Source organism: Oncorhynchus tshawytscha, linkage group LG03 (genome assembly GCF_018296145.1).
Source record: "Oncorhynchus tshawytscha isolate Ot180627B linkage group LG03, Otsh_v2.0, whole genome shotgun sequence".
In the NCBI taxonomy this organism is placed as follows: domain Eukaryota; kingdom Metazoa; phylum Chordata; class Actinopteri; order Salmoniformes; family Salmonidae; genus Oncorhynchus; species Oncorhynchus tshawytscha.
Genome location: NC_056431.1, coordinates 29,045,408 through 29,064,287, shown reverse-complemented (window position 1 = coordinate 29,064,287; position 18,880 = coordinate 29,045,408). Strand labels below are relative to the sequence as shown.

Genomic DNA, 18,880 nt, shown 5'->3' with positions numbered 1-18,880 from the left:
TCCTCTGTTGGTGGACCGGGCGCCTGCAAGAGGATTTCGATCGCCAGCTTGACAGTGTACAACAGACAGGGAGAATGAGTGGTCGGCGAACCCTCAACCTTCTGTCCCGTAGCCCTGCGTGGCATCAACTGTGCCACAACAGCATGCTGAAATGGAAATAGTCAATATGCACATCTATAAACACATGGTTGCTATAGTTATATTTTTGGGGGTTTCTAAACATTATTTTGAGTTAATTCTATGAGGGGGGAGGGTATCCAACAAGTAACCTACAGTACAAGGGGAGGGTCATGTGAAAATATGTTTTATGTTGGGGGAGTGCATTTTTTTTATGACAAGATCAACCAGGTGTGAAATTCTGACTGACAAAATGAAGCCTGATTGCATGAAGATTGCAAAGGAAAAAGGGAATGGAAAGAGCAGAAGTAATCTTTCGGACTCTGGCTGTATCTTGATGAGGGACACAGTGTCAGGAAAGGAGTCGGGTTTCTGCCTGTAAAGTTGGGCCAACAAAAGAGTGCATGAGCATAAAGAGATCCTATTTGTCTACTATCGGTAGTTACTATCACAACATGGAAGAACAAAATATTATACATTTATCTATATGCATCACACACTCGTTCCATGCCTGTGAAATTAGGAAACAGAAATACAACACTAGCACTTCCACATTATCTTATTTCATCACATTTACTTTATTTCGTAACACCTTTTTTGAAAAATATTGAAATATGAAGATGGAAAGTTGACCATAAATTATGATCTATATCACCAACAGGACAATTTCTATACATTATGTATATCTATACATGAAGCCCAGTGGTGTTGAGGTCAACAGCATGGTGACCTGGTCCTGGGGGTCAAGGGTCAGTCCTCCTCCAGGCTGATGATCTCCGCCTGACCTCCGTCCCCCAGCAGAGTCAGCAAATTCCTGTATGCATTCCTGTCACACATGCAGAGACATTGAGTGAGTGATGTCACAGCACAAGATCTAGTATATTTCATACAGAGTTGACTGTGTCACTGAACACTGTATAAATACAGTGCATTCAGAAAGTATTCAGACCCCTTGACTTCTCCCCCCCAAAAAATTACATTACAGCCTTATTCTAAAATTGCTTAAATCATTTTTTTTCTCTCATCAATGTACACACAATTCCCCGTAATGACTAAACAAAAACAGGTTTAGACATTTTTGTAGAGAAAAATATGAGTACTTTGTTGACACACCTGAGTGGGAGGCCCCGTGCACAATTGAGCAAGAGGACAAGTACAGTAGAGTGTCTAGTTTGAGAAACAGACGCCTCAAGTCCTCACAAGTGGCTTTTTCTTTGCAACTCTGCCTAGAAGGCCAGCATCCCGGAGTCGCCTCTTCACAGTTGACAAAACACTGAGACTGGTGTTTTGCTAGTACTATTTAATGAAGCTGCCAGTTGAGGACTTGAGGTGTCTTTCTCAAACTAGACTTTCTAATGTACTTGTCCTCTTGCTCAGTTGTGCACCGGGGCCTCCCACTCACCTAACCCGATTCTGGTTAGGGACAATTTGTGCTGTTCTGTGAAGGGAGAAGTACACAGCGTTGTACGAGATCTTCAGTTTCTTTGGCAATTTCTCACATGGAATAGCCTTCATTTCTCAGAACAAGAACAGAAGTAACCCACAAATGCTGATGCTCCAGATACTCAACTAGTCTAAAGAAGGACAGTTTTATTGCTTCTTTAATCAGACAATTGCAAAAGGGTTTTCTAATGATCAATTAGCCTTTTAAAATGATAAAATTGGATTAGCTAACACAAAGTGCCATTGGAACACAGGAGTGATGGTTGCTGATAATGGGCCTATGTAGATATTCCATTTAAAAAATCTGCTGTTTCCAGCTACAATAGTCATTTACAACATTAACACTATGATCAAGTTGATGTTATTATAAAAATGGACAACAAAAAAAGTTTCTTTCAAAAACAAGGACATTTCTAAGTGACCCCAAACTTTTGAACGGCACACACACACACACACACACACACACACACACACACAGCATTCAGAAAGTATCCAAACCATTTCCCTTTTTCGACATTGTTACGTTACAGCCTTACTCTAAAATTGACTAAATTATTTTTGTGTTGGGGGGTGTTTTTATTAGTGATGTGATTTGATATCTGGCATGTCACACACTGGCTTCATGGTTTTATGACTACTGTAAAGCATTTCAATAGAATCAACATTTGGACGAAAGTCCCATTCCCTATACTTCAGATGTTTTCCCCACGTAGGCCAACACGCAATTTATACCGTGCGATAAAGATTCCTCGTGGTGTGTGTAGACGTAGCGTTATATCAGGTCGGGTGACAAGATTCTCTGAGAGGAAACAGATTTTTTAAAAAGGCATCCAAAAAAAGGCAACAGTACTTAGTTGTTCCGCATCTCTCCAAATATAAATTAACCTTAACAAATAGGATTATGTCTAGGTTAGACTAGAGACTGGGATACGGTCAGGTTTAAAACTCTACCTCAGTGTGGTGTTCTTGCCCAGTCCTCTCTTGTGTTCTGTGTTCCTCAGACTCAGCGACAGAACAGGGATCAGGACCTGGACCACATGACTGTCCAGAACAGCTATCGTCTCCAGAACACTGTACACCTGTCTGTCATACAACCCCTCGTTCTCCTCCACAAAGGACCTGAACACACAGAACACAGTAAGACAGAGATACTGTAACACCAATGTACATGCTTTATACACACAAAGCGTCGCAGGATATGTACATTTCTAACCGTGACGGTTCAAAAAAAAGCATGGCTGCCCTAGAACAGCGTCGCATTCAGCCGACACGAAGCTGAAGGAAATGTTCTGAACAGAGTGAAACAGGGAAGCAATCCACGAACTTGTCCGACATCTGAAAAACATTTTTGCTACGGTGTACATTAATAGACACCACCCCAAGCGCTGAATGCAGAGAGAAGGAAGAGTAAAGGCCACGGCAGTTGGTGTCGCTCACCGTAGGACAGTGACGGTCTGGTCACATGGTGCACCCCCTGCGGCGGCTGAACATCTCTCCACCACCAGCTGCAGGGCCTCTGTACTGGTCCTCCTCACTGTGAACGCACAGCTGCTTTTAGACTAGGTTACCACACACACATTGCACACACGAAAAACCTAGAAGAACCCCCCCCCCCCCATAGCAGCAAGCTCGTTCGGCATATTGTTCACAAATAGGATTACTGCGCGTACGTGTCTTTCTGTGTGTGGACTCTCACCGTGAGGCTCGTTGACCAGCTTCAGGCAGCGGAGCAGAGAGGGGAGGGGCATGGTGAGCAGGGCGGGGTCACTGTCATTGTTCCGTCTCAGTAGCTCCAATAGGAAGGCCAGGACCGTGACCAGGCGGGGAGGAGGGGCGTTGCCTTTGAAATGCAAGAAGTTCTCACTATGGAGACAGAGACAGACGAAGGTATGACACAGAGCCATGTCATGTCTGGCCATTTGGTAGATGTTCTTAGGAGGCTGTCAAGGTGGATTAGGATGAAGTTGTCCTGAGACACTGCTCCAAGGTCAGTTTGGCTTCGCATTCCCTTACCTAATTATGTGGGCAGGGTTAACTCCTCCTGGATCTGTGCCTAAGAGCAATCTCTACCCAGAGCGTCAGAACCCTACCTGATCACCTGCAGGATGCTCCTTCTCAGTGCCGCCCCACGCGGGGTGGGCGTGGCCTCGCAGGCCGCCAGCAGCACCGGGTGATTGGCTATGGCTCCAACCGATGGCGTGGCAGGCAGGAAATGGTCGAGGTACTTGGAGATGACATCCCGGAGCTGCTTCTTCAGGTAGGCACCCTGAGACTGAGACATACTGGTTGCTATAGACAGACCCTGGAGGGGAGGAAAGGAGAGACGGAGAGGTTGTATACTTTTCTTACCTCCCCTCCAACCCTGCTAGTACGTTCAGAAGTATCAAAACAATTATTTTTGTCAGAAGTATCAAAAGTGGGAGTGTCTGTGCATGCGGCCCACCTGCAGGTAGAGGGGCAGGCTGTCCCTCAAGGCCTTGTCCAGCCCGGACAGAGAGTTAGGGAGGAGCAGCCCGTTGACAATGTTGAAGAGCAGATGCTGGGCCTTGGAGGTGGCCAGCAGGGGACTCCAGTGCTTCACAACGTACCCTGAGAACACACACACACACACACACACACACACACACACGTGAGGCGATAGGCTCGAAGCAAGTCGCTGGGCAGAATTGCTAACCCTGATCATATCCTGATCCTCGTAAACACGCCGATTCCTTCTCACCCAATACCAAATTGACCTCTAGCAAATATATATTATATGCACTTGTAGAGATCTGAAATGATTGCATAGGTATAAGCAATATGGCCATAGCTCCACCTTACACCTATCCAGTCCTTAGAGATTCACAGCCTAAGGGTATAGGGGCAGACCTCAGTGATGCAAACACCCACCCACAGCCCAGTAGGCCAGCAGCAGCCCCTCCTGAGGACTCTTATTGACCAGGTAGTGTTTGATATACTTCATGATGTCCCCTGTGTAGTCCAGAGCACGGGTGACCATGGCAGAACGCTCAGACAACACCTGCAGCCCACTGTACACACGCCCCACAGCCTGAGAGAGGAAAATACAAAACGACAACGTATTTAAGCTGTATTTGTATGGAAATGCGGACTTGCCTTTCAGCGTATGCTGTTGATATACATGTTAATGCCAAAATAAAGGAAACACCAACATAAAGTGTCTTAATAGGGCATTGGGCCACCACAAGCCAAAACAGCTTCAATACTTCTTGGCATAGATTCTACAAGTGTCTGGAATTCTATTGCAAGGATGCGACATCATTCTTCCATGAGGAATTCCATTTTGGAAACCACTGTATTTTGCAAATAAATTCATTAAAAATCCTACATTTTGATTTTCTGGATTTTTTTCTCATTTTGTCTGTCATAGTTGAGGTGTACCTATGATAAATTACAGGCCTCTCATCTTTTTAAGTGGGAGAACCTGCACAATTGGTGGCGGACTAAATACTTTTTTGCCCCACTGTACTTTGTATCCCTCATTTACTAAAGTGTTTCCTTTATTTTTGGCAGTTACCTGTATGTATCGTGCATGTTGCAAATATCTTTGTGCACATGCGTGTGTGAGATGACAAGCTACCCTGTGTGTGTGACGAGGTGTGTGTAGTACCTTGATGAACATCTCCAGAGCAGACCTGGGCACTAGCTTGCTGCCGGCTCCAGGCTGCAGCCCGGCCTTCTGCAGTAGGGAGTCCACCTCAGGGAGCCTTAATACGAGCCTAGTGAGCTCCGACAACTGCTCCTCCAGAGCCCTGCCTGGAAAAAGTCAGTAACGCATCATAAATAATCACACATGCCACTTAGCAGACGTGTAAATGCAGTCTTTGGATAAACATGTTTCCCAATTCTGATTCTTTGCCCGATTTATTGGGAAAATATCTGATCTGATTGGGCAAAATATCAAAATTGGGCTGCCTGTGTAAATGCTGGCCATTTTTAGAATGTGTATTAGTTCCTTATGGGAACTGAACCCATGACCTTAAGTGTTTCTAGCGCCACTCTTTCTAACTGAGCCACACATATACACACTTACATCTCCATAACAAAACACTGAAATAAACTTACAGAAATACACATACTTAAAAAGGGGAAACTAATGGGAAATTATCATAATATGGTAATAGACAAGAAGTGTACGTGTAGTGTTTTAATGTGGCCTAACGTACTGAGGATGTCTTCCCATTGATGACTGATGAATGGAAACCAGTGAGGCCTGGCCAGTGTGTGCACGCATGACTACGTATCTTCGGATAAGAGCGTTTGATAAATGGTTGGATGTCCAGGGTTCTAGGTTGAGGTTCTGTACCTGCTCTGCTGTCCGTGCCATCTGGGTTCTTGTGGATGTGCTGCTGCAGAACACAGCGGAACCAGGCTCTCACAGACAGGGTCTGGGCTGAGCCCGACACGGAACCTCCACAGCCGGAGCTCACTGAATACACCAGCTCACTGTGGAAGAGAGGTCAGCTTGACATAGAACAAACAACAAATATGTTTAAGGGAATCACAAGTTAGAGAAAGGTGAGGCACAGAATTTATAATCTTGATCGAATAATTAGTTATTGTTTGGGATGCGAGGTGATTTGAGGATCAGTGATTCTGTGCTGTCTGACCGCAATGTAGTGGATCTCAATCTCTACAGTCGTGGCCAAAAGTTGAGAATTACACAAATATTAATTTTCACAAAGTCTGCTGCCTCAATTTGTATGATGGCAATTTGCATATACTCCAGAATGTTATGAAGAGTGATCAGATGAACTGCAATGCAATTAATTGTAAAGTCCCTCTTTGCCATGCAAATGAACTGAATCCCCCAAAAACATTTCCACTGCATTTCAGCCCTGCCACAAAAGGACCAGCTGACATCATGTCAGTGATTATCTCGTTAACACAGGTGTAAGTGTTGATGAGGACAAGGCTGGAGATCACTCGGTCATGCTGATTTGAGTTCGAATAACAGACTGGAAGCTTCAAAAGGAGGGTGGTGCTTGGAATCCTTGTTCTTCCTCTGTCAAACATGGTTACCTGCAAGGAAACACGTGCCGTCATCATTGCTTTGCACAAAAAGGGCTTCACAGGCAAGGATATTGCTGCCAGTGAGATTGCACCTAAATCAACCATTTATCGGATCATCAAGAACTTCAAGGAGAGCGGTTCAATTGTTGTGAAGGCGGCTTCAGGGCGCCCAAGAAAGTCCAGCAAGCGCCAGGACCGTCTCCTAAAGTTGATTCAGCTGCGGGATCGGGGCACCACCAGTACAGAGCTTGCTCAGGAATGGCTGCAGGCAGGTGTGCGTTCATCTGCACGCACAGTGAGGCGAAGACTTTTGGAAGATGGCCGGGTGTCAAGAAGGGCAGCAGAGAAGCCACCTCTCTAGGAAAAACATCAGGGACAGACTGATATTCTGCAAAAGGTACAGGGATTGGACTGCTGAGGACTGGGGTAAAGTCATTTTCTCTGGTGAATCCCCTTTCCAATTGTTTGGGGCATCCGGAAAAAAGCTTGTCCGGAGAAGACATGGTGAGCGCTACCATCAGTCCTGTGTCATGCCAACAGTAAAGCATCCTGAGACCATTCATGTGTGGGGTTGCTTCTCAGCAAAGGGAGTGGGCTCACTCACTATTTTGCCTAAGAACACAGCCATGAATAAAGAATGGTATCAACACATCCTCCGAGAGCAACTTCTCCCAACCTCCCAGGAACAGTTTGGTGACAAACAATGCATTTTCCAACATGATGGAGCACCTTTCCGTAAGGCAAAAGTGATGACTAAGTGGCTCGGGAAACAAAACATCGATATTTTGGGTCCATGGCCAGGAAACTCCCCAGACCTTAATACCATTGAGAATTTGTGATCAACCCTTAAGGAGGCGGGTAGACAAACAAAAACCCACAAATTCTGACAAACTCCAAGCATTGATTATGCAGAATGGGCTGCCATCAGTCAGGATGTGGCCCAGAAGTTAATTGAAAGCATGCCAGGGCGGATTGCAGAGGTCTTGAAAAAGAAGGGTCAACACTGCAAATATTGACTCCTTCCATCAACTTCATGTATTGCCAATAAAAGCCTTTGACACTTACGAAATGCTTGTAATTATACTTCACTATTCCATAGTAACATCTGACAAAAATATCTAAAGACACCGAAGCAGCAAACTTTGTGAAAATGTATATTTGTGTCATTCTCAAAACTTTTGGCCACGACTGTATGTTCCACCGGAGCAAGGCTCTGCAGATGTGCTAATCTGTATAAAGGGAGGCTCACATGATGGATAGTAGCTTGGAATGCAAAGGTGATTTGTAGATCAATGATTTTGTGCAGCACCTTGCTCAGAATGATCCTTTCGGATGTGTGCCACCACACATGGTTCATATTCATTAGTGCACTCAGTAGCAAAGTGTTTTGCAACAGAAAATAAAAACAAGCATTCCTATTGGACAAGTTCAAAACCCTGCTTACTAGGGTAATGTACTGGAGTAATGTTACCTGTTCTGGAGCAGGTGGGGTAGGTAGCGAGTCACTAGCAGGGGGTGAAGCATGTCATCCCAGCTGAAGCACTGCATGATGGACTGGATGGGGTTGGGCTGGAGGTCTTGGGGGGCAGAGCTAGGAAGGTCAAAGGCCAGCAGTGTAAATCCTGGAAAAGAGAGTCAACATTTATACCATGTTACGGTAACTACCATGGAAAATACGTTTGAGAGAGTCCTACTATAATGGAAAGATTTTTCACTGCATGGTCAAGACAAAGCAAAGATGCAAGATGTTGAGAGTAAAAGAGCTGACAAGAGAGCACGAGAGAGCGCGAGAGAGAGAAACAGTGAGACAAAGGCAGACAGTGTATATTATCTTATGAGAAAGACAACTGTTCGTGTGTGCAACCCACAGTGTGAAATTGTTGTACACAGTGAACATTTATCCTCCTCCCTCCCACTCTCTCCCTCTCTCAGTGTGAGCCTCTGACCTGCGGCAGCATCAGCCAGTTGGGCAGGAGGGGTGTTGGAAAGGCGCAGGCTGCGGAGGAAGGGGAAAAAGTGGGCCCAGAGAGCTGCTGCAACCGCCAGGTGGCGGTCTTTACCCACGCTGGCACTGGGAGGAGGCAGCCAGGCACCGGGGGGACATGCCGAGTGGCCAGGCTGGACATTGCGCTGATGGACCCTCCTGTAGGACACACATACACCAATAACATCATTATTCAACAGAACCACAGCATCTCCCTCTCTTTCACACCACCTCGCCACCTCCATCCCCATCTATACTCCACTTCCTTCCTCTTTCACATTCTCTCCTCCCTCTTCTTCGTTCTCTCACTCTTCCCATCTCTGGGGGGATTAGGTCATGCAGTGCAGTGCCGGGTAGAGAGGAGCAGGGCAGGGCAGATCCCCTGTACACAGTCTGGGCTCTGGCTGCTGTGTCTGCCTGGCCCCACGGCGGCTGGCATTAGCCCAGATAAGCAGCTGAAGGAGCTGTAATCTCATTTAGACTGAAGATGATCCTCCTGTCCCCTCGTTCGCCCGGATGGAGCGAGGGAGAGAGGGATGGAGGGGAGGGAGGCAGGGGTGAGTACTGGCACTCCCTTAGCTCCTCACTCGTGTCTCTCTCACACACACACACACACACACCTCTGCCTGCGCCTTCCAGCAAGGTTGCATCTAATCCAGAGAGAGCCGAGACAATCGATTAGAGTCTGAATTCATTAGCCTCGTTACTACGGCGGAATGGGCCTTTCACACCCATCAAGGCTCATTGTACAAGACATAGTCAGAGACCCCACTTAATCCTCCCCACTGCCGCTTCTTATAGCTGTACACACACACACCATTAGAGACCCCACTTAACCCCTCTCCCAAATGCAGCCACTATCACACACACAGACTGACTTGCCACTCGGACAGCTGATGAAACTGTGGGTTTGCACAACCGATGAATGTCTGCACAAACTCTCAGAAACCGTCTCAGGGAAGCCCATCTGCATGCTTGTCGTCCTCACCAGGGTCTTGACCCGACTACAGTTCGGAGTCGTAACCGACTTCAGTGGGCAAATGCTCACCTTCGATGGCCACTGGCACGCTGGAGTGTTCTTCACGGATTAATCCCGGTTTCAACTGTACCGGGCAGATGGCAAACAGTGTGTATGGCGTCGTGCGGGCGAGTGGTTTGCTGATGTCAATGTTGTAAACAGATTGCCACATGGTGGCGGTGGGGTTATGGCAATTTGAATGCACAGAGATACCGTGTCGGGATCCTGAGGCTCGTTGTTGTGCCATTACTTCATATTTCAGCATGATAAAGCACGCCCCTATGTCGCAAGGATCTGTACACAATTCCTGGAAACGGAAAATGTCCCAGTTCTTCCATGGCCTGCATACTCAGACATTGAGCAGGTTTGGGATGCTCTGGATCAACGTGTATCACAGCGTATTCCAGTTCCCGACAACAACCTCTGGCAGTCTATGGGGGTGCCACAGGTTCAATTCTCGGGCCGACTTTTCTCTGTATATATCAATGATGTCGCTCTTGCTGCGGGTGATTCTTTGATTAACCTCTACACAGACGACACCATTCTGTATACATCTGGCCCTTCTTTGGACACTGTGTTAACAAACCTCCAAACAAGCTTCAACGCCATACAACACTCCTTCCGTGGCCTCCAACGGCTCTTAAATGCTAGTGGAACGAAATGCATGCTCTTCAACCAATCACTGCCCGCACCCGCCCGCCCGACTAACATCACTACTCTGGAAGGTTCCGACTTAGAATATGCGGACAACTATAAATACCTAGGTGTCTGGCTAGACTGTAAATTCTCCTTCCAGACTCACATTTAGCATCTCCAATCCAAAGTTAAATCTAGAATTGGCTTCCTATTTCGCAACAAAGCCTCCTTCACTCATGCTGCCAAACATACCCTCATAAAACTGACTATCCTACCGATCCTTGACTTCAGCAATGTCATTTACAAAATAGCCTCCAACACTCTACTCAGCAAATTGGATGCAGTCTAACACAGTGCCATCCGTTTTGTCTCCAAAGCCCCATATACTACACAACACTGCGACCTGTATGCTCTCATTGGATGGTCCTCGCTACATATTCGTCGCCAAACCCACTGGCTTCAGGTCATCTTTAAGTCTTTGCAAGGTAAAGCTCCGCATTATCTCAGCTCACTGGTCACAATAGCAACACCCACCCGTAGCACGCGCTCCAGCAGGTATATTTCACTGGTCATCCCCAAAGCCGCCTTTCCTTCCAGGTCTCTGCTACCAATGACTGAATCACTGAAGTTGGAGACTTATATCTCCCTCACTAACTTTAAGAGTCAGCTGTCAGAGCAGCTTACCGATCGCTGCAGCTGTACACAGCCCATCTGTAAATAGCCCATGCAACCAACCACCTACCTACCTCATCCCCATATTTGTTTTTCTGCACACCAGTATTTCTACTTGCACATCCTCATCTGCACATATACAGTTGAAGTCAGAACTTTACATACACCTTAGCCAAATACATTTAAACTCAGTTTATCACAATTCCTGACATTTAATCCTAGTAATAATTGCCTGTCTTAGGTCAGTTAGGATCACCACTTTATTTTAAGAATATAAAATGTCAGAATAATAGTAGAGAGAATTACTTATTTCAGCTTTAATTTCTTTCATCACATTCCCAGTGGGTCAGAAGTTTACATATACTCAATTAGTATTTGGGAGCATTGCCTTTCATTTGTTTAACTTGGGTCAAACGTTTCAGGTAGCCTTCCACAAGCTTCCCACAATAAGTTGGGTGACTTTTGGCCCATTCCTCCTGACAGAGCTGGTGTAACTGACTCAGGTTTGTAGGCCTCCTTGCTCACACACGCTTTTTCAGTTCTGCCCACAAATGTTCTGTAGGGTTGAGGTCAGGGCTTTGTGATGGCCACTCCAATACCTTGACTTTGTTGTGCTTAAGCCTTTTTGCCACAACTTTGGAAATATGCTTCAGGTCATTGTCCATTTAGAAGACCCATTTGCAACCAAGCTTTAACTTCCTGACTGATGTCTTGAGATGTTGCTTCAATATATCCACATAATTTTCCTTTCATCTCTAGGAGACAGAACGTGTCTCCTTACTGAGCTGTATGAGATCAGGTCTTGGCTGATTTCTCTTGATTTTCCCATGATGTTAAGCAAAAAGGCACTCAGTTTGAAGTTAGGCCTTGAAATACATCCACAGGTACATCTCCAATTGACTCAAATGATGTCAATTAGCCTAACAGAAGCTTCTAAAACCATTACATCATTTTCTGGATTTTTCAAGCTGTTTAAAGGCCCACTCAACTTAGTGTATGTAAACTTCTGACGCACTGGAATTGTGATACAGTGAAATAAGTGATAAGTGAAATAATCTGTATGCAAACAATTGTTGGAAAAATGACTTGTGTCATGCACAAAGTAGATGTCCTTACAGACTTGCCAAAACTATAGTTTGCTAACAAGACATTTGTGGAGTGGTTGAAAAACGAGTTTTAATGACTCCAACCTAAGTGTATGTAAACTTCCGACTTCAACTGTATCTCTCCAGTAATAAATTGCTAAATTGTAATTACTTCGCCACTATTGGCCTATTTATTGCTTTGCCTCCTTACTTCATTTGCACACACTGTATACAGATTTTTCAATTGTGTTATTGACTGTAAGAATGTTTATCCCATGTGTAACTCTGTTGTTTTTGTCGCACTGCTTTGCTTCGTCTTCGCCAGATCGCAGTTGTAAATGAGAACTTGTTCTCAACTGGCCTACCTTGTTAAATAAAGGTGAAATAAAAAACATTATAAAAAAAATATCCAGCAACTTTGCACAGCCATTGAACGAGAGTAGGACAACATTTCACAGCCTGATCAACTATATGTGAAGGAGATGTGTTGCACTGCATGAGGCACATGGTGGTCACACCAGATACTGACTGGTTTTCTGATCCAGCCCCCACTTTTTTTTTTAAAGGCATCCGTGAGAAACACATGCATATCTGTATTCCCAGTCATGTGAAATCCATAGATTAGGGTCTAATGAATTTCAATAAATTAACTGATTTCCTTATTTGAACTGTAACTCAGTAAAAATCCTTTACATTTATTTTGCATTGTTGCGTTTCTATTTTTGTTCGGTGTCTTTAAGGCATACTGTAACCTACACCGGTTTAATGTGTTTGTTGTTATTGTCGGCTAATCAAAGGGGCACTGTCTACAGTGTAGCAAACAACGTAGATCTTTAAATCAATGCAAAGTTGAATTAAAATTATGGAATTAAGTTAGTTAAATGATAAGGAGTAGGCTACAATGAGCAACCATCAGGTAGGCTGTTGTTTAATCTAAATGGAGTTGAAGACAGCAAGCCAATTCCCAAGCTTTTTCTCCCCAATTTCGTGGTATCCAATTGATAGTTATAGTCTTGTCCCATCGCTGCAACTCCCGTACGGACTCGGGAGAGGCGAAGGTCGAAAGCCGCGCATCCTCCGAAAACCAACCCAGCCAGGCCACACTGCTTCTTGACACAATTCCCGCTTAACGCGGAAGCCAGTCGCACCAATGTGTCAGAGGGTACACCTGACGACCGTGTCAGTGTGCATCGCGCCCAGCCGGCCACAAGAGTCGCTAGTGCGCGATGGGACAAGAACATCCCTGCCAGCGAAACCCTCCTCTAACCCGGACTACGCTGGGCCAATTGTACGCCGCCCCATGGGTCTCCCGGTCGCGGCCGGCAGCGACAGACTCGAACCAGGATCTCTAGTGGCACAGCTAGCACTGTGATACAGTGCCTTAGAACACTGAACCACTCGGGAGGCCCAGTTACCAAGTTTTTAAAACATTTTTAGATATTTTAAATACTATTTGGATATCTGAAAACATTTCATATTATTGTAATAGTGAAAATATTTCAAATACCCATCCATAAAAATAAACAAAAATTGCTTCTCAGCAAAGAGTGTAATGTAAAGTGTAAATGTAATTAGGCAGGCCAAAACGGGCTGAAATTTCAGGCGGTATCTTCAAACAGCTCTTACACTAAACGGGCATTTTCATTCTTTTCACAATTGCACAGTATTTTCAAACCTCGGTGTGGAAATACATATAAAACACAGTAAAATGCTGTTTATGATTGCACTGGGCTTTAAATAATGACAAGGGGAAAACAACTATTGCCTCCCACCACCTCCATAATGCCCATCCACTGCTACTTAAGAGAGCAACTCAAGGTCCAATGGAGGGCCAAGGTGTAGGGGCGTAGGGTCTAGATACGGAGGAGAGCACTTCATTAAGATCTCAGATAATTGTCCACCACCCGCCCCCCAATATAATACTGAATGTGTACCACTGAGACCTCACACACCCCCTCTGGCGACACAGGGGTCTCAAGCTCCCACGCGCAGGATCATGGGAAGCAATGAAATGTGAGGAATTAGCCTCCTGATTGGATGTTGGGTGGGCGGCTGTCCTTGGCGACGGCCATCCGAGTCAGTGGTTGTCACACACACCTCTCTCGGTCGCAGCCTCTGGCAGGATAATTCTCTTAATGTGTGCAGATTCCGCTCTGCTCTTAATAAACATAATGACGGCGAGGCACAATTTGCCGGACTACATAATTACCTGTTAATTGTGTCACTGAAAACGCATTAAATCACAGAGATACCAAGTACTGCCAGGAAGGAGAATTAAGCTTCATTTGGCAGGACAAATTCGAGAAAGCGCTTTTTTATTTAGTTAAATGGGTCAGCATGATCTCAGCCATAACACTGTCCCCTTTGGGAGTTTGTGCAAATGAGTGCCCTTCAACCCCGAGATATGAGATGGGGAAGTTTTTTGAATTAGTGAAGCTAACGAGATATGCCGCGTTACGGGGGCCTGGACTGAAATAAGAGAAGAGCACACTTTAGTGATGGTGGAATAATCTACAGTTACATATCAGGATTTTAAAAAACGATATATATCGCATCGACAATATCGCAATATTACTTATACATCGTATATGCACTTAATTATTGTGAAACCGTATCGTGAGGCCCCTGGAAATTCCCAGCACTAGTGCACTTAGTGTTTATGGGAATGTGTGCATGCATACACAGGAGAGTCAAAGCAAGCACACACTCATATAAGTTATGAGTGAGGATTGTTGCAGGCTGGCAGCTTACTGCTACATTAGCGCTGACTCAGGGTAATCCAAACTGAACAATAACACAACACTGTAGTGGTCCGGTCCATTCAGACAGCACCAGACACCCTCTCCCTCCTGACGCCACTGTCCTACCCTTTCACTTCTTCTCTCACCAGACAGACACCTGTTACACCTGTGCCTTTCTCTCTAAACCTTTGACCTCTGATCGGGTTGTCCGTGTAACACACACCCGTGTCCCGCTGATGAACTCACCCAGACTCGTCTCCACTCTCCTCCACTCCACAAACTCACGACCTGCCGCTATACCCATGGTGACCGCACTGGGGCCCCTAGAGGCCGTAACTATACTCAAGCCTCTGCCAACACCTGCTGAAGGTGACCTGGGGGCCACAGGGTCCCAAGAGACAGAGAGGGGCCTCCATACACAATGGATGGGCTGGGTTTACCATAGGGATGGAGGGGGGACAGAGGACGGCACAATCCTGCCTTTGTAGGTGTCAGTACAGGCCCGTTTACTGCTTCTAGATCTCAGCATTGATAGGTAGGGCCAGGAGTTTTTTCACGTGATCATGCCAGCAAAAACTCCAGGCTCTAGTTGTAGGGTCTAAGGCCAATGCCTGAAAACATGTCAGTCTGTCCGTCACTCCGTCTGTCTGCTCGTCAATGTGTAGAGTGTGTGTGGGCATTTGTGTTAAGGGTGTCTCAATGAGTTGCTGAGTGTTTGTCCCCCATCCCTCACCGTAACTCCCTCAGCACGATCTGCAGAAATCCCAGGGTAGAGCTCAGCTCCGACTGGCGGCAGGCAGGCAGCAGCAGACCGAACCCCTCGTTGAGTAGCTTCTCCTCCGACAGACCGAGACTTGTGCTCGTCTCAAACACCTCAGCCACGCCCTCTAGGTAGGACCCCAGGGGGCCCCAGAGGCCCAGGCGGCGAGACGGTTCTGTGGTCTTCAGGTAGAACTCCCTGGCTGTCTGAGAGAAGGAGGCGGCCAGCCAGCTAGCTTGGGCCCCCACGTCAAGGCCCCTCTCCTGGAAGAGCAGTAAGAGAGCCAGCTGGCCCCTCCACACCAGGCTCCGCTGGGCAGGGGGGGAGTCCGGAGGGAGCAGGCCCAGCAACTCACAGGCACGGCCGGCCACGTCCTCCAGCTCGGCCTGCCGGGCCACCACTACGAAGAGCAGCAGGAAGTTCATCAGCCCAGCCTCGGATAGTTCCTGCATCCGCCGCTGGTGGAACTTGGAGTACACCCTGGAGAGGCGCGAGAGAGAGATGGATGAGAAATAAGGGACCATTGGTCATAGTAAGATGAAGAGATAGTAGTGTTACAGTTCAAATTGAGTGTGTGACACATTATTCATCTTTCACTGAGACTTTATTGGTAGATCTCCCCACCAGCACCTTCCTCCATCACTCCTTCTCTGGTGCTGATGAGAGGCATGCCAGGTGTGTGTGTGTATGAGAAAAACACCCAGCGCATCGTTGTTAGATCCTACGGGCATCGTGAACAAATACCTTTAGAGATCATGTTAAATGTCAGACACTCAGCAGTAGGCACGCAGTCACCCACTCTGCAGTCAAACCAATCTACTGCAACACCAGTTAGAGATCAATAACTATCACACACACACCACCCGGGGCTGTGGCGGTCATGAAATTTTGGCAGCCGGTGGTTGTCAAGCAAATAACTGCCGGGCTCACGGTAATTGACCGTTAATTTAAATAAACACATTTAGCATCTCCTGGCGTTCATGCATAACCTACAAGCCACTGATGCAGACCTTTGGAAAATCTACAGTACCAGTCAAAAGTGTGGACACACCTACTCTTTCATTTCTACATTGTAGAATAATAGTGAAGACATCAAAACTATGAAATAACACATATGGAATCATGTAGTAACCAAAAAAAGTGTTAAACAAATCAAAATGCATTTTATATTTGAGATTCTTCAAAGTAGCCACCCTTTGCCTTGATGACAGCTCTGCAAACTCTTGGCATTCTCTCAACCAGCATTTTTTTTTAAATTTTAAAATTGTACATTTATTTAACTAGGCAAGTCAGTTACAACCTGTTTGGGATAGGGGGCAGTATTTTCATGTTCGGATGAAAAGCGTGCCCAGAGTAAACTGCCTGCTACTCAGGCCCAGAAGCTAATATATGCATATTATTAGTAGATTTGGATAGAAAACACTGAAGTTTCTAAAACTGTTTGAATGTCTGAGTATAACAGAACTCATATGGCAGGTGAAAACCTGAGAAAAATCCAACCAGGAAGTGGGAAATCTGAGGTTTGTAGTTTTTCCAAGTCATTGCCTTTCGAATTTACAGTGTAAATGGTGTAAATAAATATTGCACTTCCTAAGGCTTCCACTAGATGTCAACAGTCTTTGGAACCTTGTTTCAGGCTTCTACTATGAAGGGGGCGCAAAAAAGAGCTGTTTGACTAAGGGGTCTGGCAGAATGCCTTGAGCTAATTCATGCTCGCAGCCGTGAGCGCGAGGTTTGTTCCTTTTCATTTCTAAAGACAAAGGAATTGTCCGGTTGAAACATGATTGAAGATTTATGACAAAAAGATCCTAAAGATAGAATCAATCTATACATCGTTTGACATGTTTCTACGAACTGTAATAGAATTTTTTTAAACTTTCCGTCTGGACTTGCCAGCGCCTTGTGAATTTCAATTGGTGAACTAAACGCGCTAACAAAAAGGAAGTATTTGGACTTAAAGATTAACTTTATCAAACAAAACAAACATTTATTGTGGAACTGGGATACCTGGGAGTGCATTCTGATGAAGATCAAAGGGAAGTGAATATTTCTAACGCTATTTCTGACTTTTACTGACTCCATAACATGGCGGGTATCTGTATGGCTTGTTTTGTGGCTTCGCGCTGTACTCAGATTATTACATGGTGTGCCTTTTCCGTAAAGCGTTTTTGAAATCTGACACAGCGGTTGCATTAAGGAGAAGTATATCTTTAATTCTATGCATAACACTTGTATCTTTTATCAAAGTTTATGATGATTATTTCTGTAAATTGATGTGGCTCTATGCAAATTCTCCAGATGTTTGAGGCACAACATTACTGAACACAGCGTGCCAATGTAAACAGATTTTTTTATATAAATATTGATGCATTTCAATTAACAGGTGTGCCTTGTTATAAGTTCATTTGTGGAATGTCTTTCTTTCTTAATGTGTTTGAGACAATCATTTGTGTTGTGACTAGGTAGGGGTGGTATACAGAAGATAGCCCTATTTGGTAAAAGATCAAATTCACATTATGGCAAGAACCGCTCAAATAAGCAAAGAGAAACGACTGTCCATCATTACTTTAAAACCTTTTTACGGCTAGGGGTTCCGCTAGAGGAACGTTTCGACAACATCCTGTGAAATTGCAGGGCGCGAAATTCAAAAGAAATGATTAGAAATATTTAACTTTCATAGAATCACAAGTGCAATACACCAAAATACAGCTTAATTTCTTGTTAATCTAGCCACCGTGTCAGATTTCAAAAAGGCTTTACGGCAAAAGCAAACCATGCTATTATCTGAGGACAGCACCCCATCAAACAAACACATGACAATCACATTTCAACCCGCCAGGCGCGACACAAAACTCAGAAATAACGATATAATTCATGCCTTATGTTACAGCCGATTTGGACATATTTGTACAAAAGACTAAACATACGGAGCTCCATGTATATTTGTGTAAATATATTAAATATGAATGTATATGATGAAATATTAGGCACGTACCTTTATGATTTATATTTACCTGATTGAGATATATTTATTTGTTGTTAGTGTAACTCAGTTTTTGCCCCCCCCTCTTGCCTATTCATTGTATTGTGGTAAGTGTGCTAGGATAAAGGCAGGAAGTTGGGCCTTCAGGAGAGGGAGTCCTTGCTAGATGCGGGAGCGGTATAGTTTTTTGACCATACAGACATGTCATAATATGTATTTTCCATATCAAGTATTCTATGCTTTAAGTTGATTGGATAATCATTTATTTGTTAGATATAAGAAGAATAAACATTTTTGTTGCACCATATCTCTGGATGTCATTGAATGTTTGGCAGTTTGGAAACCTTGAGTGTGGACTGTATGCGTACCAAACAACCCCGCTTCAGGCTTGGGCAGTGGCTATGGTAAAG

At 45.1% G+C, this 18,880-nt stretch overlaps 1 protein-coding gene across 5 annotated transcripts in view; it reads right to left on the bottom strand.

The window, feature by feature from the left end:
• Nucleotides 1-671: 671 nt before the first annotated feature.
• Nucleotides 672-18,880, bottom strand: part of mms22l (MMS22-like, DNA repair protein) — a 32,032-nt gene continuing 13,823 nt past the window's right edge. For all 5 annotated transcript variants that reach the window (XM_024401873.2, XM_024401837.2, XM_024401856.2 and 2 more), the window contains exons 14-25: nt 15,461-15,967; nt 8,538-8,734; nt 8,063-8,213; nt 5,885-6,024; nt 5,189-5,334; nt 4,450-4,609; nt 4,004-4,149; nt 3,651-3,862; nt 3,257-3,423; nt 2,998-3,094; nt 2,512-2,679; nt 672-943 (exon numbers count right to left, since the gene is read on the bottom strand). In XM_024401873.2, coding sequence (XP_024257641.1) covers nt 868-943; nt 2,512-2,679; nt 2,998-3,094; nt 3,257-3,423; nt 3,651-3,862; nt 4,004-4,149; nt 4,450-4,609; nt 5,189-5,334; nt 5,885-6,024; nt 8,063-8,213; nt 8,538-8,734; nt 15,461-15,967 — 2,167 coding nt within the window. In that variant the 3' untranslated portion in view covers nt 672-867. The remainder of the gene's footprint in view (nt 944-2,511; nt 2,680-2,997; nt 3,095-3,256; nt 3,424-3,650; nt 3,863-4,003; nt 4,150-4,449; nt 4,610-5,188; nt 5,335-5,884; nt 6,025-8,062; nt 8,214-8,537; nt 8,735-15,460; nt 15,968-18,880) is intronic.